General features: G+C 42.8%; 10 protein-coding genes across 11 annotated transcripts; 6 read left to right on the top strand and 4 right to left on the bottom strand.

Moving 5' to 3' along the window:
- Positions 1-6: 6 nt before the first annotated feature.
- LOC108131288 (uncharacterized) lies at positions 7-5,757 on the bottom strand. 2 transcript variants are annotated; one of them, XM_017250104.3, is made up of 7 exons: positions 5,177-5,757; positions 3,403-3,454; positions 1,795-1,853; positions 1,576-1,732; positions 1,182-1,519; positions 971-1,122; positions 7-899 (listed from the first exon to the last, which is right to left on the bottom strand). In XM_017250104.3, the coding sequence occupies exons 1-7, from the start codon at positions 5,262-5,264 to the stop codon at positions 825-827; spliced, it is 921 nt and encodes a 306-aa protein (XP_017105593.1). In that variant the 5' UTR covers positions 5,265-5,757; the 3' UTR covers positions 7-824. The 2 variants fall into 2 exon arrangements, with proteins under 2 accessions (XP_017105593.1, XP_017105594.1); XM_017250105.3 differs by having other exon boundaries at positions 7-755.
- A 611-nt stretch (positions 5,758-6,368) lies between these two features.
- On the top strand, positions 6,369-8,319 carry p38b (p38b MAP kinase). The gene is made up of 2 exons (XM_017250102.3): positions 6,369-6,471; positions 6,566-8,319. Exon 2 carries the CDS (start codon positions 6,692-6,694, stop codon positions 7,787-7,789), a length of 1,098 nt encoding a protein of 365 aa, XP_017105591.2. The 5' UTR covers positions 6,369-6,471; positions 6,566-6,691; the 3' UTR covers positions 7,790-8,319.
- LOC108131289 (protein FRA10AC1) lies at positions 7,379-9,216 on the bottom strand. Its single transcript, XM_017250106.3, has 2 exons — positions 8,719-9,216; positions 7,379-8,654 (listed from the first exon to the last, which is right to left on the bottom strand). Exons 1-2 carry the CDS (start codon positions 9,157-9,159, stop codon positions 8,307-8,309), a joined length of 789 nt encoding a protein of 262 aa, XP_017105595.2. The 5' UTR covers positions 9,160-9,216; the 3' UTR covers positions 7,379-8,306.
- A 196-nt stretch (positions 9,217-9,412) lies between these two features.
- Positions 9,413-11,322, top strand: LOC108131286 (uncharacterized protein C19orf47). Its single transcript, XM_017250101.3, has 4 exons — positions 9,413-9,626; positions 9,742-10,173; positions 10,235-10,822; positions 10,882-11,322. Exons 1-4 carry the CDS (start codon positions 9,608-9,610, stop codon positions 11,229-11,231), a joined length of 1,389 nt encoding a protein of 462 aa, XP_017105590.2. The 5' UTR covers positions 9,413-9,607; the 3' UTR covers positions 11,232-11,322.
- Positions 11,323-11,615: 293 nt separating this feature from the next.
- On the bottom strand, positions 11,616-12,327 carry LOC108131290 (uncharacterized). Its single transcript, XM_017250107.3, has one exon. It carries the CDS (start codon positions 12,228-12,230, stop codon positions 11,766-11,768), a length of 465 nt encoding a protein of 154 aa, XP_017105596.2. The 5' UTR covers positions 12,231-12,327; the 3' UTR covers positions 11,616-11,765.
- A 2,615-nt stretch (positions 12,328-14,942) lies between these two features.
- LOC108131176 (putative uncharacterized protein DDB_G0294196) lies at positions 14,943-15,643 on the top strand. Its single transcript, XM_017249912.3, has one exon. The coding sequence runs from the start codon at positions 15,030-15,032 to the stop codon at positions 15,594-15,596; it is 567 nt and encodes a 188-aa protein (XP_017105401.1). The 5' UTR covers positions 14,943-15,029; the 3' UTR covers positions 15,597-15,643.
- A 1,972-nt stretch (positions 15,644-17,615) lies between these two features.
- On the top strand, positions 17,616-18,261 carry LOC108131175 (protein Mabiki). Its single transcript, XM_017249911.3, has one exon. The coding sequence runs from the start codon at positions 17,648-17,650 to the stop codon at positions 18,245-18,247; it is 600 nt and encodes a 199-aa protein (XP_017105400.2). The 5' UTR covers positions 17,616-17,647; the 3' UTR covers positions 18,248-18,261.
- Positions 18,262-20,142: 1,881 nt separating this feature from the next.
- Prosalpha6T (Proteasome alpha6 subunit, Testis-specific) lies at positions 20,143-21,211 on the top strand. The gene has a single exon (XM_017249878.3). It carries the CDS (start codon positions 20,263-20,265, stop codon positions 21,148-21,150), a length of 888 nt encoding a protein of 295 aa, XP_017105367.2. The 5' UTR covers positions 20,143-20,262; the 3' UTR covers positions 21,151-21,211.
- An 825-nt stretch (positions 21,212-22,036) lies between these two features.
- Positions 22,037-23,134, bottom strand: Mabi (Mabiki). The gene has a single exon (XM_017249907.3). It carries the CDS (start codon positions 22,704-22,706, stop codon positions 22,056-22,058), a length of 651 nt encoding a protein of 216 aa, XP_017105396.2. The 5' UTR covers positions 22,707-23,134; the 3' UTR covers positions 22,037-22,055.
- Positions 23,135-24,928: 1,794 nt separating this feature from the next.
- Positions 24,929-27,890, top strand: Jhbp14 (Juvenile hormone binding protein 14). The gene is made up of 4 exons (XM_017250274.3): positions 24,929-25,128; positions 26,696-27,076; positions 27,433-27,579; positions 27,640-27,890. The coding sequence occupies exons 1-4, from the start codon at positions 25,029-25,031 to the stop codon at positions 27,792-27,794; spliced, it is 783 nt and encodes a 260-aa protein (XP_017105763.1). The 5' UTR covers positions 24,929-25,028; the 3' UTR covers positions 27,795-27,890.
- The last annotated feature ends 67 nt before the right edge of the window (positions 27,891-27,957 follow it).

The following is a 27,957-nucleotide window of genomic DNA, read 5'->3' as shown; positions in this document are numbered from 1 at the left end:
AAGAAATTAAATATCATATGGGGTTTTATTACAATAATTGATACAGATAATAGCTTTTAGTATTTTACATATTTTAAAATTGATTTAAGTTATCTATTCAATCGTATACTTGTAAAGAAATGGGTAGGAACCATAGTTAGGAGTACCCACTACTCAATAGTTTAGTTTTTCGCATTGATTTTATTTATTTTTTATTAAATATTAATTTTTGTTTAATAAGTGAACTCTTGGAGGAGCAGAAAGTGAGTTCATCTTTAGATTAAACTTTACTTATCAGGGGCTTAATTTATTATTTTGAATTATGCTCAAATTCTTCCTCAGAACCATTAGTTCCAGCTCCGACATCTGCAAGGATTAGATAACTATCAATGCTCCCATGTGGAATGTTCTAAGGCCAGCATCCTGTAGGCTCGAACTAAGGATGAAAACTAGGTTAGCAAGTGCAGCTCACATTCTTTTATCGATTCTTGCACAACACAAATTACTAAAGAGGGCTTTACGATTACTTAAGATATAGATTAAAGACTAAAATCTGTGAGGGAACAACCCAACAGTTTACTGTTTCTCCCGGCTCTTCATCACGATCCTCGTGCTGCTCCATCTGCTCCTTCTCAGGATCTGGATTGAGGATCTGGATATCTGTGGAAAAGTGCGCTTTGACATGGTTGCGAATCGGTTTACCTCAGCGGGTTCCGATTCTTTAAACGCTAGCGATTCCGCTTGGTCTTGCGGCTAACATTGCCCTCGATGATGATCTGGCATGTGGCATGTAAAGTAAAGAATTTTGATTGAGAAATGGTGGCAGAGACTACAGTGAAGCAACGCTAATCGTAAAGGGGAAAAGCGGTTGGTTTGCCCCTCCAGTTTTTAGAGTTAATGGTATAGGGGCACTTGAATTGCTGGGATTGGGAAGTAGGTCGGTTGGTTAGGATGTGTTAGGTTATAGCTACTCCAGCACCGACTGCTCTACCTGAAGGATCTGACTGGCCTCGAAGGCTGTGCCCGGCAACAGGATCACCGGCGAGGTCACATTGCCCGCCTCCACGCACAGCATGTTGGGGAACTCGTCATCGCCAAAGTCGCTCATCTCACGCGATCGATCGATCCATGGATTCCAGATGACTAAAAGAAATCATTAAGTCCTAGACGATCCTAGAGGGGACTTAGATAGAGATACATACCCGTATCGGGGAAGTTGTACTTGTGCAGCCGCATCTTACGGCCGGACACCACGTTGGTGATGACGTGCTCCTGCGGGGTGTGTTGGTAGATCCTGTCGGTCCACTCGTTCACCGTGACCACCTCGCGTCCCTCCTGGTAGAGTGAGTTCTCCCGCGTCTTGTCGATGAAGTGGCAGCCCTGGAGACCTGTGATCTGACACCGCCGGACATCGGGCACCTTCAGGTATGTGTGCAGCAGCATGTTGAATGTGAAGCTCAGCTCCTTGCTGGGATTGTAGACGCCGATGTGGAAGTGGAGCTCCTTTTCCCGCAGGATCAAGCGGTAAGAAATGCGGAACCTTAATTGGACATTATTATAAGATTGGTTTTTATTTAATGGGTGATTACCACTTACTGATAGTTCCAGATGGAGCGTGTAAAGTCGTTATCCATTAGCGAGAATATGGCCTCGACGTCGCCGTTGTGGAGCCTCTCGGGAGGTCGCTCCAAGTGCCACCGGGTAATCCTCGCAAATCCGTGCTGGGGCCCAAAGGACCATGCTCCAAACTGGGCTGTAGTGGCAGGGAACCGTCAGTTTACCGCTCAAGAACACAAACTTGAAAAAAAAACTTACGAAAGACAAAGGGTATCCCGCCACGTATCGCCTTCTTGCCATCGAACGAGGCCAGCTTGCTGAGATGGAAAAAAGGGCCAGAGGAAAAGACTCGATTAATTCGGTTAGATGCTACTCGAAAATATTTCAGTCATAAAAACACTCGCAGACTCGGGCAGACATTCTGAAATTCAGAAATGCTATTAGCAGAAAAAAAGTGTCTGGCCAAATGCTCCTTGCCCCTTTTTTTTCTACACATATTTTGTGGCATGTTGTTTTTGTGCCGCTTCTGAGGATGACGTTGCCGGGAGTCCGGACCTGCTTAGTTTTCGTCTCAGCTAATTTGCCGACGCATCCATCAAGGCACTTCTTATACCTAAGCTTCTGGTTCTGGCTCTCCGCCGGTCCCTGGGCACCATTTGTTAACTCGTTCGGCGGAGGAACGCATTTGACATGGCAAACACTATTAATATTCAAGATTTTAGTTTGGGATTTGGTTCGGAGTGCAATTTGTTTCTTTAGGTTTTCCAGAAAGTGTCCAAATATCTCAGAGAAATGAATACTATAGCCACTTTATAGAGGTATCTTTGGGAGTCTGAAGAAACCTTAAACCAACATTGTAAGCTTCTAATTTTTAAAGCAGGTTCTAATTTATATATTTCAAGAACCTTTAAAGCATGATTTAAAATTGGATTCTATTTCATTTAATTTATTTTAGTTTTCAACTTCTTTCTGGACTTATACGGTGTCCAGGTTCCATGGTCGCCGTCGGTTTTTAGTAGGTTTCCAAATGCGACGACTGGTGGCCGCAAAAACAGTCGGAAAGTTTGCAGCAGACGGAGCTGGAGGAATGGGCAATGGGAACTGGGAACCGGAATGGGAGGCCAGAGCTCCGGTGTGTATTTGGGAGCTCTGTGTGGGAGCGGAAAAAAAACCCGCCCAAAAGGGAATATGGGAGTTGGCGGAAAGTTGGACGAAAGTTGGCGGTGCTTGGACCACTGTGCCGAGTGGAGGGTTCATGTAGTGGGGATTTATCGATCTAGCTGGCCGCGCCAAAAACTCCATTCATAAAAACCTGCACATTGTTTTGCCACAACGTGGTGGGTTTAGGGATGCGGCACGAAGCGCGGGGCCCCGAAGGGAGGGAGCCCAGAACAGGAGCAGCAGGCAGCAGGCAGCAACAGCAACAGTGCAGCAAAAAAAACGCTCATCAATGGAGGCAGCTCTTGGGGCAGAGTCCACTGTTTGGATGCAAGTGCAACGCTCCCATCCCCGCTCTCGACCCCTTGGAGTGTTTCGTGTTTTTGCCGTTCGGTCGCCTTTGGTTCGGTTCGTTGGTTCGACGTTTGGGGCCGCTCGGTCCCGACGTGTTTTTTGTTTTGGGTGTCATACAAACACATTTTGCCGCCAAACAGAATGGCTAAGGCTGCTCCTGCTCCTGGCCAAGCCATCCTCCTTCTGCCAGGCCCATCATCCTCCTACTGCTGCTCTGTGTGTGTGTGTTGGTAACTTTGCAAATCACTTTTTTGGTTGCATGGCCAACGCATACCGTACACTTGCGTAAGTTCGAGCTTAAAGACCGGCCACCAGGGCGTATGAGCTATATTTAAATTCTGCAAAACGGCTCACCTGACAAACAACTGCTCCTGATTGTTGACCCGCCAGGACACAACTGTGGCGCCTATGGAAAGGAGATAAACGATCGAATTAATGGAGTTTTATATTTATTTTTAGGATATTTTTCAGGGTTTTTAAGTAGGTATGAATAAATATGATTAATTCTTCTCCTTAAAGGCAATTTATTATGTAGGAAAGAAGATTTATTATTTAATCTTAATTTATTATTAAAAGTGGATGTTTAACTGTACCCGAGAAGGTTACTTAATAAAGCCGAAGAAGAAAACTTTGTTTCTACATACTTGTATGTACTCATGATTACATAGAGTCTATATTGTAAACTAAGTCTATATTTCCTCTAAAATCTCTTAACAAAAAACATCCAAGATCCCCATGTTCTTCCATATTTTCAATGAAAACCAATAGATTTGCTTCCAGATCTTTACGGATGAGATTTGTCAATGAGAATATTTGAAAAAGAGTGCCCACGAATCCAAAACTTGTTCATCAATGAATGAAGCAGAACTGGGATCAACTATTGGAATTATACAACAACAACAAAAAATCAGCAAATGACAACAAAAAAGAGGCAATGCTAAGTACATGACGCACACACTTCTAACCCACATACTGCCAGAGCCAGTAACACTGGCCTGTAAGTAAACCGGCTGCGACAGACTCTCTGGTACAGTTAAAGACTGGGATTTCGGCTTTTGGGTACGGATCTGGGCATGACGATGGCCTCCGGCCGTTGGGTGGGTGCACGCGCGGAAAGTGTGTGTGGGTGGAGCGGCTGCTGCTGGTCCCAAAAACTCTCTGCCAGGCCTGCAAGAGGCCTCCGCGGGCTAAGACCAGCAATTCGATTATTTTGATTCGTATTCGGAAACACGTCAAGTGAAGTTTTAGTTTGGGTGCACTCGAAAAGTTTTAACCAACCGTGTGATCTTATTACAAACGATAAGTTGTTACACTGAAAGAATTCTATTGGGGGTTTTGACAGACCAAATACCTGATTTAGAGCATAAGACTACCATAGGTCTAAAACTTATCTCTAGGGATGAAAATGATCCAAAATATTATTATAATTATAAAGATTATTCATTTCTCAGGGTGTATGTCCCGCTGTCTGTGCCAAATGTTGTTGTGTCTCTGACTGTTGCTCAAACGGGCTGCGACTTGGAAACTAACGTGGGCAGGCCAGACACAGCGAGTCGTAATTGTTGAAAGTACGCGGGGTACCAACACACACACATACCTGGGTGCACATAGACCAGGAGGGGGGCCTCGGTATGTGTGTGCGGGCCCAGTACATAGTACATATAACGCCTAATCGAAATGGGCTGCGAGTGGGGACTGGAGCTCTAAGCTCCGCTCCTAAGACCTGGTCCCAAGCCGATCGTCCGGAGTACGGAGCTACCCCCCACGAGAGCAGCTCTCGAGTAGTTGGACTATCGCTCCTCGATCGCCACCGAGTGATAAGATAGCCGAAAGCTCTCGGCTGGGTACAAACAAGGTTGTTTTGAGAACAAAGTGATAACCTCCAGAGGTCGCGAATACGTCAATGGGGGGCGAAACGGGTTTCGCTTTCCGAAAAACTCCTATGGATCGAAAGTCAGGCAATTTATTAGCCGAAAAGAGCTGGCCAATCATGCGCTAAAAATATCGCCAACAACTTTTCGGCGAAGACTGCACAACCGCTTGTGGTTGCTATTGTTGTTGCTGGTGGTTTGTGTTTTTCGTTAATTATGATTAATTGTTGCGAGTGGCGGCGAATCTCTCTGCTTACCATGCAAGTTAATGGTGCAGGTTGTGTTGTTGCCGCGATCCAATACCACAACGCTGGTGGCGGCCATTGCGGCCGCTGTCGTGGCCATTTTTCAAAATTTTTCTGTTTTTTCGGCGACTAACGGTTCTTTGCGCCGGATCCTTTGGATAAGTGTGGGCGTCTGTATGTGTGTGTTTGTGGGTGTTCCTGGCAGCGCCCTCTGCTGTTGGCTTTTCAAATTGGAAGTTATTTTTCAAAACTGTTGCTCCGTAGCACAAAAGGCAAGGTGATCTGGATTTGGATTTGGATCTGGACGAGGCCCCTGGTCGGTTGAGCGTCGATTGAACTTTAATTTGCGCATTTACATAATGTTTGCAAAAATTATTCTGCACACAAAGCACTCACACTCACACTGGAGCCCACTGGTGACTATGAATACGAATACGAATACGAACACGGCTCGCTCGCACTCACACACTGGCACGCACTGAGCGCAGCTTTAGTTTTTGTCAATGAACAAATACGTATGGAAAAAACTCGTGCAAAAAACGCCGGGAACCAGAGCGTCGCGTCCGGGCTCTGGATGTTGCGCCAACGACCGACCGCTTCCGAATGAAACTAAACCAGCTTTCTTCAATTGGCTCCCATCGCCTAAGCAGCGTAATCTTCCTAGCCGACTTACGGTGGCTCTTCTTTCGTTTATTATGAATTACAACTTAGTTAAAAGTTGATATTATTTATAAGCTTACATTTTTTATATAAATTCGGTAATAATAAAAGGGTTTTAAAAAGAAATTGGTTATAGAAATCCCACAGATACAAGCTTCTTATAAGACCAACCCTGCGAATGAGTAATATTTGTTCCAACGTTTTTAATAATTTCCATTCATTTGATTACTAACTGATGTGGCTGATTTATTTAGGGGATTCAACGTGTTTTTATAAAGTATAATATATTATTTTTATACAATATTAATAGTATATTTAACTAAAAGTTTATGAAAAAAGACATTCTTTAAAAGAAGCATTTCTGTCCACTCTTTCAAATCTAAACGGTCTCATTGCTCATAAATTATAAAGAACTAGATTGTAGATAAAAAATATAATATAATAAAGAGATAAATAAAAAGCTATCTTCATAACAGATACAGAAACTATGGACATTGAATTTGATAGTGCAGCGACTCAAAGTGAGCCGCGAAACGCGAGGATGAGCAACAGCTGTTCGATGGGCACAAAATGGCCTAAAGCCAAACGTCTTTCCAATCAGAAAAAGTGTGGGTGCAGTGAAATAAGCAAAAACAAACTGTTAAGATGTAAGTTTAATAACAAATATAGAACCAAGCCTCTTGGTTCGTTTCATATTCCATCCCTTAGCCTCAACTAATCCCCTATTACTCATATGCGCAGCAATGTCGAGGCTTTGAGGTGAAAACTGAGATAACGATTCCCACGAGCAAGAAGAAGAGAGCCCTAATAAGCCAGACGAACCAAAACGGGTTGAAATCAAAGTAATACAATTCGAGAACGCACGCTATGTCCCGTCAAATGGCCAAGTTCTACAAGCTGGACATCAACCGCACCGAGTGGGAGATACCGGAGACCTACCAGAACCTTCAGCCCGTAGGCCAAGGTGCCTACGGGCAGGTATGCAAGGCTGTGGTCAAGGGAACGAATACAAAGGTGGCCATTAAAAAGCTGGCGCGCCCCTTTCAGTCAGCGGTGCACGCCAAGCGCACCTACCGGGAGCTACGGCTGCTGAAGCATATGGATCACGAGAATGTCATCGGGCTGTTGGACGTCTTCCATCCCGGACAGCCCGCAGACTCGCTGGAGCAGTTCCAGCAGGTGTACATGGTGACCCATCTTATGGACGCCGACCTGAATAACATCATCCGGACACAAAAGCTTTCTGACGATCACGTCCAGTTCCTGGTGTACCAGATCTTGCGTGGATTGAAGTATATTCACAGTGCCGGAGTAATTCATCGCGACCTGAAGCCATCGAACATTGCCGTGAACGAGGACTGCGAGCTGCGCATCTTGGATTTTGGCCTGGCTAGGCCGGCTGAAAGCGAGATGACAGGATATGTGGCCACGAGATGGTACCGGGCACCAGAAATCATGCTCAACTGGATGCACTACAACCAGACGGTGGACATTTGGTCGGTGGGCTGCATCATGGCCGAGTTGCTGACGGGCCGTACTCTTTTCCCGGGCACGGATCACATCCACCAGCTGAACCTGATCATGGAGGTCCTGGGCACGCCCGCCGACGAGTTCATGAGTCGCATATCCTCAGAGAGCGCTCGAAACTACATCCGCTCGCTGCCAGTGATGCCACGTCGGAACTTCAGAGACGTCTTCCGCGGCGCAAACCCACTGGCCATCGATCTGCTCGAGAAAATGCTGGAGCTGGACGCCGAGAAACGCATCACCGCAGAGCAGGCACTGGCCCACCCATACATGGAGAAGTACCACGACCCGACCGACGAGCAGACCGCCGCCCTCTACGATCAGAGCTTTGAGGAGAACGAGCTGCCGGTGGAGCGATGGCGCGAGATGGTCTTCACGGAGGTGACGGGCTTCAAGCCCACGGCCGCCTTCGCCGAGCTCCTGCCCAAGGAGCAGTAATCCCCCTTTCCCATCCCGTCCGTTCAATGATGCTATATACACACATACACTTAGATGAGTCTTCTTAACACCTAGATCAAGCGGATGTGCTCAGTCGTGATTTCTCTGTTCGGCGAGTGTAAACAAGAGGGTTTATTTATTCTAGAGCGATTTAAATTTAGAAACGCTTGAACAACTTGTGTTGACCACAGAAGCGCACATAAAGGTAAACCGATAATGTATTTCTTGAGCACCCGGATTGCATTCGGCCAGCAAAGGAGTTACGACTGAACTAGGTACATGAAAATATTGTAGAAATCCGGAATTGTTTTCAAAAAACAAAGTCACACAGCCTTATGTTCAGTTCAACTTAAATTTTTGGTGTCGGTTTTAACACACAGTTCTTGTGAATAATCTTGTTAATGTGAGTGTACATGTACATCCTAGTTCTTAAGCGAACGCATCTCGCGGCCAGTAACTATAAAAAGAGCACTAGTGTCTACGTTGAATCCAAAATAAATGTGCTATGCTATGTATTTTAAAAAAGCAAATCCTCCAAATAGCGCTCGAACTCCTGTTCCCGGGAGGGCTGGTCCTTGCCGAGATCGGGTTGCTTACGCCAGATCTGTTCGTCCGACGATGGGTCGGTTGCATCCGTTGCCGTTTCCTTTTCGGGTACTAAATCCACAGGGGATACCAAGTCCTCTTTCTCTGGTTCTGGTTCTTCGTCTGCCTCAGAGGCCGATTCCTCCTCGGTGTCAAGCTTCCGCCGCTTTCTCTTTCTTTCAGCCCGGCGTTCCTCCTTCGCCCGGCGCCGCTGCTTCTTGATTTCTCTTTTCTTGGTGCGGTAGTTTAATTGCTCCGTGTGAGTCGGACAAAGGCGCACCTGGAACCGGTATGGAATTTTAAGTTTAAGTAGGAAGTTTAGGGAACATTGTTGTACCACCCACCTTAACCAGAGCATTCAAGGGCACACCTTTTTCGAGATACTTAAAGTTCACCTCCCAGCTACGCAAATCGGTTCGTTCCTCGCAGCGGCGACTACCGCACTGGAACTGTCCAATCCCAGTGACAACCTCCTGTTCCGTCCGCCAACGCAATGCTATTTTGTTCTCCTTATATCGAGACAAATCAGCAATACAGTATTCCTTGAACAGCTTTTTGTAGTAGCGTAGAGATAGGCGCTGCTCCCAAGTAAGAGAATCACTGTCCACCTCCTCCTCGTCCCACAGGAATTGGTGGTTCTCGCGTATCACATCATGGTCCCGCTTATGCCGCCGGGACTCCGCCTCTCCCGGACGGTTGAGAACGTAGTGGTTGAGGATATAGTTGTGCCGCTCTTTATCCGTCAGATTATTAAAATTTATAGGAAACAGATTGGAGCTGCTCATTGTTATGGTTTCAAATCTGGGTTTGTTTTGCTTTTCATCACTCTCCGACAGTGTTGGCAGTTGTAGCTAAAAAGAAAGCTAGATAAAAATTAACATTAAATAGATGTCTTGTCATTAAAAAAAAACTCTGCTGAAATATTTATTTTTCTATAAAATAAATTATTGGAATACATTATAGAAAAGTTTGCGTAATAGTTTTAAAGTTTAATTACCTTTTAAACAGCCAAGCCATCTCTTTTGAACTAACGGAGTTTTCCAACACATGCGCAGATGCTTGGCGGCGATAACCGATAGACCAGCCTTGGCAACATCAAGGCACATATGGTGGTAACTCTAAAACATATAAATAGATTCTGTGTGCAAAAAATCGGTATTTATGGAATAAAGAAGTAAATAATAATACAAAAGTTAACCGAATAGAGCGCGGCAGCAGCGGCGCCCCACCAGAATGTCAAAGTCAAGTGCAGGTTTGTAAAAGTCTCAGTGCAAATGGCTCAAATCTTAGCTGACGCTACCGGGTGTCTCAAAACTAAAAATGGATATGAATAATATAAATAACCAATGCACGTTGCATTATTGCAGCACGCTGGGTAAAGTTCTTCAATGCGGCCGGCATACCATCGCCAGCCGCTGCCGGCTATGCGCACATCTTCGTGGAGAACCGAATCCAGGACGACATGCTACTGGACATCAACAAGGAGTATTTGCGGGAGATGGGAATTACCCTTATGGGTGACATAATCGCCATCCTACGGCACTCAAAGAACGTCTGCGAGCAGAATGCTCGCGACCAAGTCCTGACCACCGACGTAGCCCATAATGCTGTGGTGTCCGGCCCAGTAACGCCGAAAGTAAAAACATCGACACCCTTAAGTGCTACGGCCAAATCTAAAACATCGCCGCCAGCTAAGCCGGCGCGGCGTGTTTTGCCGGAGCATGAAGGCAAATACAAGATTACTCTTCCTTCGGGCACCACAGAACGCAGCAAAGAGATCCTGGCCAAGCGGGAAAAACGTAAGCATAAAATATGGCATCAAACCATGCATGTTATCCCTAACTTTGTAAATCTTTTCAGTGTACTCGGACCGTGTGAGCAGCTCTAAGAAGTCCGATATATTCTCACGACTACACAAGCCTTCCAAAGAGGACGAAGCCCAGGAAGGCATCGTCTCCAGTTCCGGCGAGAGCAGCGTTCGCGTTCACATAACCGGAGTAAACAAATTGGTCGATGCATCCAGCAATAATTCGGTATTTGCTCGTCTGGGTGGCAAGCAATCAAAGCTGCCGGCGGAGGCTAATCTTACCAAGGAGATCAAGTCAATACTAAAGAACACCCAGCGATCTGGTGTTACCAAGAACTCGTCCATCGTTAAGGCAAAGAACGTTGCCGCTTCTAGCACAAAGACACAACAGAAGGTAATGCTTGTGCACAAGGTTCCGCTAAAGCGGGGAGACGATGAGGACGACAGCATGGACGAAGATCGGAGTGACGGCGAGGATTATATTTCCAGCGGGGATAGCGATGAGATGGATATGGCGGTGGGTGAGAAGATTGTGAAGTTTGCCTCTACAGCGGAAGTGCGGGAGATCGCTCCCGAGACGTCCTACAAAGCAAGACATGGAAAGAATCTGGCAAACAACATCAAAACTAGGCTAGGATTGGGTAAGTGAACATCTATACTGGGAACGATAAATCATATAACAGTATATTTCCCAAAATAGTATCCAAACTTCATGCTACCAAGAAGACTTATAATTTGAAGGCATCTCCTACGAAGAAAGGGACACAGGCTCGCTTTAGTCCCGTCAAGGGAAAATCCATTCGAATGCGCAGCGAAGAGCTGTTCAACAGACATGACAACTTGCCCGTGCACAGGAGGCTTGGCAATAACTCCAGCTCAGCTCCTTCTCGGGCTCCACCAGCACCGCCCAATCGTCAGCAGCGGCCAGAGCAACAATATAAGAAATATACCGGCCCCCGACGGCACAACAGCATGAACGCTGGCCATACCAAGCCCCGCGGCGCATCTGGGTCTGTTTTCGACCGTTTGGGCTTCAATAACTCTATGTAAAATACCTATAAGTGACGTGTCCCCTTAAATTGTGTTAAGTTCAATGCTATTAATTAATTTTGCGAGTAAATGTTTGAATTGACTTAGAGAATTGAGTGTTTAGATGAGAAGAAAACAAAAACATAATTTTAAAGGCTAACATTTAAGATCAAAAGATAAATATTTAAAATTCTTATAAAGAACTAGTTATTTCTTAAAGCATTTTAAATTTGGTCAATTATATATATTGTTCCATCCTAAATCGAAATAAAGGTTCTGCATACTAAAATGAATTTTATCCTGGAATAACTATAGGAAGGAAAAATGACTAACACAATCATTAATAACGCATATAGTTTTGTTTTTAAAATTTTAATGTATTTTGTTAAATATTTTTCTTTATATACAATTAGTCTAGTATTATGCTACTCGTATCGCTTCATTTCACATTTTCTATATGGTACAATCGTCCGCGGGTACTTAAAGGTCTATATCACTGGTTGCTAGGCAAATCACTCCATTCTTCTGGCTTCGTTCTGGTAATCCTGCTCCCGCTCACTGCTGCAGCAGTGCCTGGAGGGCCTGGCGCCATTCCACTGGCCAGGTGTTGGCATCAGGATTGATGGCGAGGAGTTGGCGCATCTGGAGCACGGCCCGTTGCTTCTGGAGCATATAGGCGTAGGCCTGGTGGCTAAAAACCGGTGAGGTGGGCGTGGTAGTTGCTGGATACTGAGCGGCCGGCTCTTGTGGAGGGGTGGTGGGCGGAGTGGGTGGCAACGAGTGCTGGTGGACTGGATACTGTTGGACTCGTTCCGTTTCCTGACGGCGCTTTCGAGGTGTGTTTTCGCTGAGGGCGTAGGGCCGGAACAGAGGTGTGGCAGTGGCGGTGGGACTGACAGCCTCCTTGCTGCTCTTCTTGCCGAACTTTTTGTGGGTATACGCCGAGGTCTTGAATTTCTTGTGAGTGTAGATTTCGCTGGTCTCCGACTCGATGTGGTAATCCATGTTTGAGGGTGCCATTCTTTGATTTGAAGATTGGTTCTTTTTCGATTCTTAGTTGTGTTCGCGACGGCTGGTGAGGCTCGACTGTGATCCTGGTTGCTGCGCAACCTGCCTTTTATACCCCTGCACCCAGATGTCCTACCTGGCCCAGCGCCGGAGAAAATTATCATTAAGGTCGGTCTGCGCCTTGTTTATGGGAAAATCTTCGTTGACAAAAGGTTGGCATTTTCGTAAAAAGAAAAGGATTTCGGCAACACCTACACTACCTAAGACCCCGATGGCTACCTGCTACATGCTCACCCAAAGTCCTTTGTAATTAATTTTTCATTTGCTGCAACGGGCTCGCACCTTCTTTTGTGCACCTCGGTCTCTGTCTCTCGGGCTGACTGACCTGCGCGTCTTTTCCTGGAATTTCCTTCGGGTCCCTGGAACACTTCTCCAGAAACATCTCCGGGCTACCTTGGAATCTGCCAGCGCCTGCGCTTGCCACTCTTTGATGACGAAGATGGTCATGCGTCTGCCAAGTCGGTCTCTTATCTCGCTCACCGCTAATCTGCATCATTAAGTTCTGGTCCAGGTTTCTGGCCCGGATCGGATTCTGGGGATCCCTTAACGCGAATGCGAGCCGCTGCTTAGTCACAGCGCTCATTGAATGGAAATTTATTGGGATTTTCCCGAAATGGTTGCGTGTGTGCATCGCTGGTTCTTTTCAAGTGTGTGTCTGGAATAGTCTCAGAGTCGTTTCTGGAAAATGTCATTTACCAATTGAAGGGGACCCCTTGCTATTGATCAGATATTGAAGGGAGATAATGATAATTTAATAGGCAGTTCCAAAAATGCTTCGAAAATGTGGAGTTTTCTTTGATAACTTTGAATAAGGGTAACGTATGTATGTCTCAAATAAATATAAAAAGTGGGCACCTCAATATCAAACGGATTCTTAATAAAATCGTTTTATGAAGATAATAAAAGATAACTATTTTTAGTATAACAAAGGGAAAAGTTATTTAAAATAAATACGTTTAATGAAACACTTATTAAAGTGCTTAATAAAGCTTAAATACAATCTAAATTCTTTTTTTAAACGTTTTTTCAGTCATAATATGTATATTATTCATTCTACAATAATCCATATAACTGTGGAAAATACAACGATGATCTTCAAACAATTATTATAAATATCATGTATCCGAAAAATCTTCCAGAAACATTCGAATATTTAATCTAGAAAAAGCCCCTTTAGTTAGAGAAGTTTTTTATAGCTTGTAAGAAACGTATTTTAAATAAGGAAATATATATCCTATAAATCAAGTTCCACAAGAATAATAAATTAAATTTGCATTTGTATAATATATTATAATCTTAGGGAACTCATTATAATTTTTAAAACAACTGAAATATTGTTAGGAAAATTTAACTAGACTTAGACTATTGAACTAGTTTGAGACACGGAAAAATCTATTACGCTTTCATTTTCATCTTTAAAGTCGGAAGATTCTGGTCAGAAGAACCATATAGATATTCTAATTCTAAAAGGTCAACAATATTTCCTATTTCTAAAGAAATTGTAACTAAAGAACATCAAATAAAAAATAGACAAGGTCTATTTCAACTCTCAAACATATCTATGCCCAACTTTCTTTTTTTAATTTATCCCAGAATTTATTTTCCCATAAAAAATAAAAATGCTCTAATATTATTCGATTCCCCGACAATTAAATTGTAACAATGGAGAAAGCACTTCCTGGTAGGGTATTGTCAGTAACAGCCTTTACTAAGGTCATTCCCCTTGCACCTCGAGGAGGGATGCCATCGAGGACCTTGTTTAATCAATTCTTTCCGTTCCAGAACAGATGGAAATTGATCAATATAATAAAGGAAACAATCAAACAATATGACAATCTTACACTATGATACTTTAGCCGAACAAACAACCTTTCCCATCCTGCTTATTGACTCTGGATTTGGGCCGAGGGCTGGTCTCAAACCCACCTGAAATAAATCCGATTTGGAGTGGGAAACAACGGAGAGCGAAACGTGTGAGAAGATCCGAGGACTCTGTGACTGCATAAATCAATGGACAAAAGGCATTGAATGAAACGAAAATCCGACATAATGCCAAAGACTTGAAGCAGCCGAGGAAGGAGCATTCAGTAATTGCCCGGTTTCCAGGATCCAGGATACCAAGACATGTTTTCAGCTGGCCAAGCTGAAGTCATAAATGCGTGTTTTTCGTTATGGCCATTGGTGCGGGATCGAGGCACTGCTTTCTTCATGCTATTCAGGTGCCACAAAGAAAGCCGAAACAAAGGCGACGGATCGGCATACGGTTTGGCCATATTGAGCGCCAGGATTAAAAGATACGATCCAAGGGTCTCTCGACAGGTAATTCCGCCGAAAATCGTCGTCGGCCATGTAAACACGAACGTCGCAGAAAGGTCGACGAGGACAACAACTGGTTTATGACACCCTCGAGTCGGGCGAGTGGAAAGGAATGGAGCGGATCGGACCAGCCGGCGGATTAGGGACACCCGTGTGTCCTAGCAACGCAGGTAGGTAGGTACCGACCCAGAAACGGTGCGGGTGATTAGTTCGGGACATCGATTTCGGGAATGAATGAACTGAAATGGGGAATACCTGAAATGGTCCCCAGATACCTGGTGGGAAAATTCTCGGGGATTTCGGGAGGCCGCTGCATTACCTAAGGTTGCATAAAACTGGAAGCCGGGAGGAGGGGCAGCACACTCGTCTCAAAGACACCGAAGCACACACACCTCCCACCCAACTACACTTCATCAATCAATTCGAAGCGGAACAATGGAGAACTACAGCCACAAGAAATTCACAGGAGCCCTGAAGCGCAAACGCAGCCAGGATGAGGAATCCGATGACGATGTGGTATTCGTTATGGAGCAGCCCGGTCAGCGAACTCCCGAGCAGCCTCAGTCCAAGCGCACTAGATTCTTCCGCCCTTGGCTGGATGAGTCTCAACCGGAAAAGAAGCAGCCACAGCCACCAAAGAAGATCGCCACGACAGCGGCAACACCGGCGAGTGTTCGAAAAATGGATGCCACCTATCATCCCAACATGGTGCGCAGTCACAAGCGTCGCCAGCGCAGTCCCCAGGAGCAACTGCGTCGGGATCGCAACACTCTAGCCAGCCTGCGGCATCGTCGCTCTCAGCAGCAGCAACAACAACTCATCGAGCAGCAGTACTTGTCCAGCCGGATCCAGCACGAGGCCAATCTGGAGCAGCAGATCCGCCTGAGCCTCTACTATGTGCGATTCCTGCAGCAGACCATGGCCACCATGGAGCCTCTGCCACCCACCCACTACCAGCAGGTACCCAGGTTCCAGACCACGACCACCACCCAACATCCTTGAAGGGTTCTTGACTAGGCGCAGTCGCAGCGCTCTAAACTACTGCCAATAGCTTGTAAGAAAAGTTGTATAGTACTTGTGATTACTTTGAAAGTTAAGATATTTATTTGGTTGACTAAACAATAAACACAAACATTGTTATTGAAATTTACACAAATTTATTTTTATTGAAAACAATTGAACTTGCAGTCTTGCAATTATATTTTGGCACCGCATAGATCTGCATCAAAATCTAGGATCGAAATATTTTTTAGATTTTTTTATGAAAATACGGGGTATGAAAATAAGACACCTTGCGAAGTCTGTATCTTCGTCAATACTCATCCGATTCATGAGGGGAATACCTTAAACTATTTGTAGATCAATTTCCCGTAAATCTACATCAAAATCTGGGATCGAAATATTTGTCATATTTTTGATGAAAGTACGGATTATGAAAATAAGACACTTTGCGAAGGCTCTATTTTCCTCAATACTCATTCGATTCTTGAGGGGAATACCTTAAACGATTTGTAGATCAATTTCCCGTATATCTGGATCAAAATGTAGAATCGAAATATTTTTTAGATTTTTGATGAATTTTTCTGCGGGATCCCCTTCAAAAATGGGCAGTATACGGGGTATAAAAATAAGACTCCGTGCGAAGGCTATATCTTCGTCAATACTCATCCGATTCTTGAGGGGAATACCTTAAACGATTTGTAGATCAATTTCCCGTAAATCTGGATCAAAATGTAGAATCGAAATATTTTTTAGATTTTTGATGAATTTTTCTGCGGGATCCTCTTCAAAAATGGACAGTGTACGGGGTATGAAAATATGACACCTTGCAAAGGCTATATCTTTGTCAATATTCATCCGATTCTTGAGGGGAATACCTTAAACAATTTGTAGATCAATTTCCCATAAATCTGCATCAAATTCTAGGATCGAAATATTTTTTAGATTTTTTATGTAACGTTTTTGTCCATAAGTCTTTCTTTTCGATGATTTGGTCATGATTCGGCCTAAAACTAACTAACCAAAGATACTGGTCGTAAGTAGCGTTCATCAAATTAGATAGAATATACTTTCAACAGGTCAATGATCATATAAAGATACTAAACTATCGGAAACGGAACGGTGACTTCAAATTTATTGCTTTGCCATTTGCATAATATAGTATTCTTTTCTAAGAAAATTTATTTGCATTGCTAATTTCAGTAAAAATATTTACATACCTAATAGAAATCGGTTGCTGTAAGTAAAGGTTTTTCATTGCTTTAGCTTTAAATGAGAGAATAAAATAGAAATTAAATAATTGGTAATAGAAATTATATAACTTACGGTGAAATCCGCATTGCAGGGAAATTAGCATTTATGAGGTAATTTTTTAATAGGTTTTATATCCGTATTGGAGATTTGATGATTTTCCCACAAAATGAACTAGCCATAAATTGCAATATTTTTAAACAATATCGATAAGATCCTTTTATGGAGCGGCTTAAATTTTATCTTTGCAGCTCTAATAGCATCTAGACTCATTTCGAGAAAACCCCATATCCTTTTTGTATTGTCATCCTTCGGGGATCTGTTCGCAAGTAGACCCACATGAATTTCCAGGGAATTAAAAACAAAGTGTGGTGGCGAGTCAGGCAAAAGAATACCTTGGAATCCGTGGACCACACGCACAGAACCAATGGCGTCAAGTGGGTCAATAAAAAATGAATTGCCGATTGTGTGAGCATGGCAGTTGGTCGGCCCAGAACTTTCCTGTTCCGGTGGCAACATTTGTTCGCTAATCCAGGTAGGTAATCCACCAAAAAGGGATAATGAGGCTGTGCTAATTACCGGAGCAGGTCATAAAAATGTTCCTTAATCTGGGCATATCTATTACCCAACACGGGGATGTACGCTAATCCCTTTGTTGACAGTCCCGACATTTGTGGAGGTTATCCCTTCTGCTACCTGTGATGGCTACCAAGGCGGGCATATAAACAGGATATCAAGCGGAGGGACAATCATTCAGCCAGCAATCGTCAAACGAGAAGCATCACTTTATCAAATCGAAAATCATGGAGAATTCATCTATCTACGCCCACAAGAAGTTTGCCGTGATCAAGCGGAAGCGAGACGACATTGAGGATGAGAAGGAGAACCTCTACCAAGAAACCGGACACCATCTAACCATCAAGCGCCGCCAGACCCAGGGATTCTTCAGGCCGTGGTTGGATAACGAGCAGAACCAGAAGGAGCAGAGCAGCCTGGTGGCACCAAAAACTAGCCAAAGCTTCTGCCCGGCACGTGCTTCCACGCCAGCGGTGAGCCAATACCACGCCAACATGGTGCGCCGCAGCCAGACTCCCCGCCAGCGCAGCCCCAAGGAGCAGCAACGCCGGGATCGAAACACCTTGGCCTGTCTTCTCAGCCGACGTGCCAAGCAGGCCCAGGAGGAGCGGATGGCCCAGCAGTACGAGCAGTTCCGTAGCCAGTACGCCGCCATGCTGGAGCAGCAGGTCCGCCTGAGTCTCTACTACCGCCAGGTCCTTCAGCAGGCGGTGTTCCAGCGAGCGATTGCTCCTGCTCCTGGCCACCTTCTGCCCCAGCAGCAGCAGCAGTTCCTCCAGCAGATGTCCCTCTCCCAGCAAATGCTCATCTTCGGATCCCAGCAATGAAGAAATCCCAACCCAAACAAACATATTCAGAGACTATGGACAGCCCTAAAATGTGATTTAGATTATTAAGCTTTAATTTATTTATTGTTGACTTTGAAATCAATACTTTAATATATGCATATAATTCATATAACTATGTTGGTAATCTTTGGTGTGATTTGGGGTTTAACAAACGACTATTTTCCAGGGGAAGTCAGTAGCTGACGCTTTCAAGATCAGAAATGGGTCAGATGCCTACAATGTAAATTAATTACAGACAAGAAATTATAAACGAGTGCTTTTCCTGTAGAGAATACATTTATAGCTAATGCTTTTATAATGCTAGACCTACTTTATTGAGGGCTTTAAATTTGCTTTTTGTAGCCACACCTTTAATTTAGTCTGGGGGCTATCTAAACAATGTATTTTATGAATCAGATTCAGATCTGTCTTTCCCAGAATTATTCTCTGGGTTAGTTAACCGCAAAGTTCAACTAATAAGCGTTCACGGCGGACTTATTTCGCAAAAGCTGTCAGAACAAAGAACAACACTGTGGACTGGGTATTGCCTTCAGTTAGCCAATATTGACAGAGATTAGACCGAGATGAATGGCTAAAGTCCGAAACTGATCGGCCAGCAAGCGAAAAAAGCTTCAAGTTCAGTCTCTGTGTTGCAACCGCAAAACCTGAGCCGCAGAAATGCAATTTTCAATGTTAAGCCAAAGCCAAAAAGCTGGCCAAAAGCAGAGCAGCAAAAAACTTGACAATTAACTGAAATTGATGTTTGTTTGCACATGTACTCCCAAGACAAGTGCGGTGTGCAAGTGCAAAGTGGTTTATTGGGTTGCCATGGCCGCGACGGAAACTTTTCTGCACTTGGATTTTCCGCCCCTCGTGGCTGCCATAGGAAGTCGACTGGCGGCGGGCATTATCAAATGGCCCACAATGAAAATTAAAAGTAATTAACGACGGACCCGCAGCGATTGCGCAATTCCAAAAGAGTTAATTACGTCAGGCGACTTGCCCACCTGTCCCCGTACCCCTGGGCCCAGCTGGGGCAGCATGAATACTCAAATTAAGTAAAGCTCTTATTTGCACTCACTGTACGCAGCCTGGATCCACTTGGCTGCACTCTCGGCGGGTGCACTCCGAATTTTGTTTTCGTCTTCGGCTGATCATGTGAACTTCCTTATAATATAGACCGATGATTTTCTACTTGGCTAGGCGTTATGCAAGTCTAGTCTAGTTGGCGTGGGGGAAAGCGGCCTAGTTTTCAATAGGGCTATTGGAGAGGGGGTTACTTGAAATAAACTAAGTGGGAGAGTAAATAATTCTTCCATATTTTATATTCTAAAAGTTTTTATGAGCTAGAATTATAAGGTTTAGTCAAGGTTAGCTTATTACTTATTTATTGTGAGGAGAAAGGCATTTTAAAACCTACTTAATGAGTCAGAGTTTGACTACCGGAGCCATTACATGAGTTCACGAAAGTAATTGGGCGTTTTGGTACAATGTTTTGAATATAATTTTTTTTAAATATATACTTTAACTTAACTAACTTTTTTGTTATTAAAACCCTGTACTTTATTTGTTAAAAACTCAAAAATATTTGTCAATATTTGTTTTATTTTTTGAGAATTAGATGAATCTTAGCATACATAGATATCGCTGGAGAAAGCTTGATCCAAATATTTTTGGAATTTAAATAGAAATAGAAAAAGTTTTCCTTTATGCATTTATATTCCAATCCGTCCAAGTAAGAATAAACTTTAAAGGTTCACTGTTATCTCAGCCATGATACAATTATATAATAATTATATAATATTATATTATTATATAATTATTATATAATTATATAATTGTATCATGATCTCAGCAGACATTTCAATTTTTATAAAAAATAAAAAACTATCCGACTTATCTGTCGAAGTATGTATTCCCAATTCCTATCATTTCTCATGTTGTAAAGAACACATGAATAAAATTATAATATAGATTTCTTATTCAATTTGAAATCTAAAGAAATTTGTTGAATAATGTTCCGCAACCAATACGACAGTGACACAACAACATGGAGTCCCCAAGGCCGTCTATTCCAGGTGGAGTACGCCATGGAGGCGGTTAAGCAGGGATCTGCCACTGTGGGACTCAAGAGCCGGGACTATGCTGTGCTCATCGCCTTGTGCCGCTCCTCGAAAGACGCTGAAGATAGTCCCAACACGCTGCAGCGGAAGATCATGCCGGTAGACGCCCACATGGGCATGTCCATAGCCGGACTGACTGCGGACGCCCGGGTAGTTTGCCAGCACCTTCGCTCCGAGTGCATGATGTACCGACACTCGTACGATGTGGACTATCCGGTGCAGCGTCTAGTGACCAATTTGGGCATCAAGCTCCAAGCCACCACCCAGCGCTACAACCGCCGACCCTTCGGGGTGGGAATGCTGATAGCAGGCTACGACGAGAAGGGTACCCACATCTTCCAGGTGATGCCCTCGGCCAATGTCTTCAATTGCAAGGCCATGGCGATCGGGTCGCGATCGCAAAGCGCCCGCACCTACTTGGAGCGGCACTTGGACAGCTTCGAGAATTGCACCAAGCAGGAGTTGATTTGTCACGGCATCCAGGCTGTTCGCGGAGCCCTGGGCAACCAGGATAGCACTGAATTCATCATAAATACAGCCATTGTCGGCAAGGACGAGCCCTTCAAAATTCTTAGCGAATCGGAAAATCAAGTCTATTTCAAAATAGCCAAGACCATGGGAAATCCGGGGACGAGCGATGCAGAAGATGATCGCTCTATCGGTGGGACGATGAATATGATGGATGATATGATGGAGCAGGGACCCAGCGGCATTGGAGCTGGGCCAGCCGAAGACACAGACGCAGAGAGCAATGCCAGCCTGGAGCCAGAGCCCCAGTAAGGAATCGTATCTGCATCCAAATTTATTGTTTTTTTTGTTGATTTAATTAAAGTTGTTCATGAAAAGTTATTCGTTTACATTTATATGTGATATTAGATGAGAATATTGATGAGATTATATGAATTGTAAATTAAAAAGGTATGCAAAGTACAATCTCTTATCGTGACTAACTTGATTAAAGCGGTTAATTAAATGTGTCACAGCTTAAAAAGCCGTACAAATTCTAAAACTTTACTGCTCATCTATAATGACTGGTTAAAAAAAGTGACTTTTGGAATTAATTAATTTTATTTATCTGATTATTTCCTTTCGATTATAATCCAATGATCTGAGTTGGAATAATTTTTCTTTCTCGCATGGAGTGGCTGAGCGATTATTACAGCTGATTCAAAGATAGGGCCAGTACTTTCATACCTGACCCTTCTTCATTGCTTGGACCAGGTCCAGAATGCTTCTGCTTCCCTTTAACAATAGTCGAGAACTGCCTCGAGCTTGTAATCAAGCATCACAACATAAGTCTTCCAGTCATTCCAGACCTGCAGAATGGGGTGATATTTGGGAGAAGTTTCTACAAACTGCAAGGAATATTTAGGAGTTTATAAAACAGTAAATAAAAGTCTAAAAAGCGGTTTGAGGAATATAAAAAGTAAACTTTGAATATATAAAATCATCAAAAAGTAAATATATTTATTTCTTGAAGAAAATATAATACAAAATTTAAAAATAGAGCTTAAACTATTATTTTGAGTTGATCCATTTACAATTTCAGACTTACAGGCCTTCTAAAATTTAATATATGACATATGCCACTAATTATGTGCTAATAACTACAATAACCAAACATAAACTTATATTATATTTTACAAAGATTGATCACACAGTGAACAATTTAATTAAAAATAGTGTTAGACTTTTTCCTGCTTAACTCCACCGATCAAGTAGTCGATGCTAAAGTTTCTCTTGCAGTTCGGCTCCTTGACGGCCCTTGGGGCCGTGGAGGGAGGTAGGGTGGGTGCTGGAATGTCCTCCTGCTTGACCAGGTGATTCAGGTAATTGAGATACACCTTCGCCCGGACACTTTGCTCGGCGATTTTAAGGTGCTCGGATGTAAAGTCCTTGTATTGCTGTTCGATCTGCAGGTCGTCGAACTTTTTCTTGCGCCGGCTCATCCGGCAGGCGATGGTGTTCTTGTTCCGGCGATCCTGCTCCTTGGGGGAGCGCTCCTTCTTGGGAAACGTGCGCACCATGTTGACGTGGTACTTGAGGATGTCCTGGATAGCATCGGCGTTGATGTGGCAGGTCGCAGACTGAAAAGAAGTCGAGGAAACGCTGGAGGATGAGGATCCCAGGCGTCGGCGTTTGGGCAGGGGCAGGAACTCGCTGTCCTGGTCACTGGAACAAAGGCTAATGGAAGCCAGCTCCTCCTCCTGCTCCTCCTCGCGGCTGTAGGGTGTGCCGCTCCGGGAGATGAGCTCCTCTTTGAGAAGCAACTCGGCGCTGTCCAACTTGCGGCCCACATCGAACTTCTTGTGACGGTAGATATGATGGCTTTCCATGTTCTCTTCTTGATGTCTCTGGATAGAATGCTGTCCTGCCGCGATTTTCGGCGGTTTATATTGTGGAAAGCCTTATCTCGCCTTTCGGCTAATCCACCCACCGGTTTATGACTTTGTTTACACAAATCGAAGCCCAAAATTGTATTTTTGCAAAAACAAAAACTAAATCATAAATCGGGGGCCTGCGCACGCGTCCGCGCTATGCTTTGTCTCGCTCGCACTCGTACGATTTTACCTAAGCCCACCCGCCGACCACCGATCATGTTTGATCTTGCATCCGACTGCAAATTTACAGATACCCTAGGGTCCAGGGCCTAGGCCATATGACCCATACCCTCTGACATTTCAGGCCCCCTGGAAGGCACAAACATTCATTCAATTCGTGTTTGTTCCTCTTTGCAAATGACTGTCCACATTTGAGTCTCAGTGTCGCCGCTTTTGTCAATTTCATGGGCTGTTCTTGTTCAATTGCCCTTCCAAAACCGAAAAGAGTATTTTGCGGCCTCATTTGTCCAGCCTCTATTGTTCTCCCCTATTGATAAGGTGTGTACGCACCCAGTCCGCTGGTCTTTTGTTCTCTAATTTTTTAGACCTTTCGTAAGATCAATTCCTGGAAATGAAGTCCCTCACTCCAGATGGTGATAAGATGTCGCCCTACGATGACTGGGATATCTGGGATTGCAAAAGGGAGAAACTGTCGTAGACACCTAAGTCTCGAGTGTGATAAGCCTATCTTGTGCCAGAGCCCGAACCAGATAGTAAATAGTGATCCAGTGTTTTCATATTTGCAATCGTTATCTTTCGAAAAATATAAATCAAATCCAGAGTTGTTTCTAATTATTTTCCCTGAAAGCTAGACAGTTTCATAAAAGTAATATGTTCTGGTATTTGAAATATTTATTGATAATGAATTGCTGGAACATATTGCGTGATTATTAACTATCCCTATATTGATTTTTCCTTTTATCAGTAACTAAATATGAATTTATTATATATTAGAATCACCCAATGATTAGCTCGTTGAGGTATTACCTGAAAGCCTATTAATAATTGTTATACGGACTTATTTTGACACGTTGTAATTATATCTTGTCTGACTTGGAAGTATTGGATAGTGCTAATGTGTTAACTTTCTTCCTACCGGGGGAATCTATAATTTAAATAATTTAATAAGTATGAATAAATTAATAACGATACAGACTTGTCGTGTCATCTTGTTAATAACCTTTTTATTAAAGAGGCACCTTAGAACAGTTGTATTTCAGCGATAAAGAGATTTATTAATAAACCTTCTATAACTATCAGGAAAAAGACAGGTCACTTGTAAAATAAGCTCTGTCCGTTTCTATTGGTTGGGGTTCTTAAATAGGAATTTAATCCTTCTTAAGTGGCGTCCCGATACATCGATTATCTATCTCTGAAGGGACACTTTAAGTATAGCTTAAGTATAGCGTTTTTGTTTCTAGTAAAAAAAAAAGAAAATAATTTGTATAGCCAAAGTGTGATTGAAATCAGAGAAACTCTTTCAAACACGCCCTCTGTAATTGGTCTGCGTTTTGCGGCAAGTAGCCATTTACTGTCTGATAATGGCTTAAATCCCAGCGGTGCTGGGACTGGGCTAATTGAGTTGCCTTTTTTTAATTACATGGCTCGGAAGTGAAACCAATCCGCAGGCAACACGGGTGGGAGATCTGGACACGATCACGTGTCACCAGTACCAAGTCGAGGAAACATCAAACGCGGCTGGGAGATCATCGGGGACAGCTGCCGGTAGTTTTGGAGGCGGGAATAATGGGGAAGTCGGTTCAGATCATCGGGTCGGATCGGGTCGGGAAGTCGAGAGCTGAGTCAAAACAGAGAGTCGGGGTGATTGGTGGCATTAGCTTCACGACTCCGCAAGGGAATTTAATAATGTCGTTTGTATTTCATTGCTGACTTTTGCATTTACTTTGTTTTGTACAACTGATGTCTCGTCGACGACGTTGTCGTCATTAGTTCCAAGCTATTTTTGCTTCACTGGCGAGCGGCGGCTCCCGCCTCCCCATAGTACCTCCCAGCCCCACCCTCTTGCCCGACCCCTCACCCACTCCCTATTATTTTCTAAAGCTGATCATCTATGTTCGTGTGTCGGACTGTCTTTTTTGCGTTTGCCTTTGCAATTTCAATTTGATTGGATTTGTTTTGTTTTCTTGCCATAAATAAAAGGCCAGCGCCCACCGGAGACTCAGACGTTGATTCGCATTTGCATGGGCCAGGTTCATTTCACCGAAAGGAAAAGTCAATAAATTAAAACCAAACTTTTGTACTGATAAAATATTTAAAATGTCGAGACTCCTTTGCGCCTTTGTTCTTCTCCTGATATCCGCGGCATGTCTGGCCCAGGAGTTGCCCCCAGTTGACTTCAAGCCGGTCCGGGAATTACGTGAGTGTTACAAAAAATAACAAGGTCTTATTAGTGAAAACTAAAATATTTAGTGCCTGAACTTGTCCTTTAATATATCCTTGGCTAAATATAAAAAGAGTTTTGTGACTTACAAAGATTTTACTCGGCTTTTTGATGCTCAAACTGTTTAAGTTTCAAACAAAATATTTTAAAAACAAGAATGATATTAAAAAAAATCGTGACATTTTAAGTTTTGGCTCTTAAAAGTATTTGTTTTTATCTAAAAATTAGATAAATTTATAAAGAACTAAAATAAATCTTAAATTGAATTAAAGAAACAGTTGAAAATGTTGATCAAATCTATTTTTGAAATAAAATTTTTGGATAAAAATGGAAAATTCAACGAAAATATAAATGTTTAATAGTTTTCGCATTTTCAATATTGGCTAAAATATCTTGGTTTTTTTCAAGTCTTAAAACAATTGGTAATTTGACACTTTAGTTAACGTTTAAACATAGCTATTTAATCTGCCAAATTAGTGGTTAAATAACAAAATTCGAGACAAACAAAATTGACTCCGGGATGCGACAGCTATAATCGTGAGAAGCACGCAAGATTGTGTGAATTTTGTAACAAAACAATCAAAGTCAAAGTTCATAGATTTCTTTAGATACAAAGATTTATAAAAAATTTTACAATCATTCAAGAGAAAATGCTTATATCATTAGAACTTGTAGAATATCTGGGGGTTTCCCAAAATATTAATAGCTAATAAACTCCATAACTGAATTCGAATGTGCAAGCCAAAAAGTTAATGGCATAATTAATATGTTCATCACGAACCAAAAAAAATAAAGTCAGAAATGGAGGAATGATATTTTTTATATCTATTTGTAAATTTGCAAGTAATTGTGGTAAAATTAAAAAAAACGTTATGGTTGTTAGAATTAGTAACTTAGTGCTTTCAATTTTTTAATGTCACGATGAAAAGTAAAGTCTTCATACACCATTTTTTTTTTGGCCGAAAATAGCCCCATTTACCCAAAATTACCTCATTATCCACACGACAATGCAAATGTTCTTTTTGAAGTTTACTTATTGTCCAAGTATTAATATTTACCTTTGGGGATATTAATAAAACTTGTTTATGGGTGAATATAAAAATATAATTGTTAAAAGCACTCTAGACACGTTTTGCGGCTTCGGTCTCTTTGGCGGGAGTTTGGAACTTCCGCCGCCGACCTTCCCCCAAGGTAGACACTTGCAAAAAGTCTTAATTACAAACAGATTTATGGCGAAACGAACTTGATGCGAAAATCTGGTCTATCGTCAATGCTCAACAGTACAAAACTCTAACTCTTTTAATTAAATGCAGGAATTTACGCTACAAACAAAATCTAAATCTAAAATCTAATTGCGCATAACGTTGACAATTAAGCGAGCTTGAAAATTCTCAGCCAGAAATGTGTCACGTTCTGAGCATAAGCTCATCGACATCGATCGTTAGCGATATGAGCAGCGTTTATGTTTGACTATATATGCCAAGGTTAATACAATACCCGATTGATATCAGATACTAATTTGATTTCGCTTGACATTCATCAGCCGCCGATATACCGACCTGTCGGGAGGGCGATCTCAATATCAACGAGTGCATCCGGCAGGGCCTCCAGCAGATTACGCCACGCATGAAGTACGGCATCAGCGAGCTGAACATCCCGCCCCTCGACCCCTTCGAAATGGGCAAGAGCTCCTACAACTACAACTCCGGCCTGCTCCAGGGACGGATCGCCATGAAGAACGTGGTCGTCCACGGCCTCAGCGAGGGCATCGTCGACAAGGTCAACTTCCGGCTGAAGAACCGCCAGGTCCGGATGGAGATTCTCTCCCATGTGCCCCAAATGTTTGTCGAGGGCGCCTACAAGGCAGACATCAAGCTCAACGATCTGAAGCTCAACCCAAAGGGCACCTTCAACGTTACCATGAGTGAGTTATGGTTTAAACTTTAAAGTACTTTTGTAATTGGTATACTTGGTATTTCATATCCGGATTTCTTAGTAATTGTCTTGTTTTCTTGTTATATTTTGAGAGAATATTCCAAATTTTGTAAATAGCAGCTTTAGTTTTGGTTTTTTTAACCATTTTTCCGTTGTGATATTTAAAATAAAAACAATCCATAAAGAATACGTATAGCTGATATTAATATACTTCAGTATGCACACTTCTTCCTCGAATGCAAAGTTGACATTTAAAAGTTTATATTTTTACCATGTTATATTAATTATCACCTACATTTTAAGTAAAATTATTATTTTAACTAAAATTTCTATTCTTTTTAAAAGCCAATGTTACAATGCGAGCCAGGCCCATTGGAGAGCTCTACGATAATGATGGTCATACCTATTTGCGACTCAACAAACTGGAGACTGAGCCCAAAATAGGAGATCTGCGATTTTATGCCAATGGTTTAGTGCCGGATCCAGCTCTGAGTACGTACTATAAAATATATATACCAAATTCCCTTAACAATTTCTTTGAATTGCGAATAGACGATGTCATTTTGGACTTTATCAACCAATATTGGCGCCAGCTGTATGAGTCCATGTTGCCCGAAACTTTGGCCACCTGGCAGCCCCTGATTTTGAAGTCCTCCAACGACTTCTTCGCTGCCTTACCATTCGATATGCTCCTAACCAAGAATTGAACCAATATGGTTTCATTTTCTATCATAATTAAATCCATCTGTTTTAATCATAAAGTTAATATAGTTATTATTGTAATAAAGACCATTTTTATTAATCATGTGCATATTTCAAAACTAAATGCGAGGGGCATATAATATTAAGACATGTTCTTAAACTATTCTG

Source organism: Drosophila bipectinata, chromosome 2L, assembly GCF_030179905.1.
Source record: "Drosophila bipectinata strain 14024-0381.07 chromosome 2L, DbipHiC1v2, whole genome shotgun sequence".
In the NCBI taxonomy this organism is placed as follows: Eukaryota; Metazoa; Arthropoda; class Insecta; order Diptera; family Drosophilidae; genus Drosophila; species Drosophila bipectinata.
The sequence above is the reverse complement of the archived record's forward strand: the minus strand, read 5'-3'. Positions and strand labels throughout refer to the sequence as shown.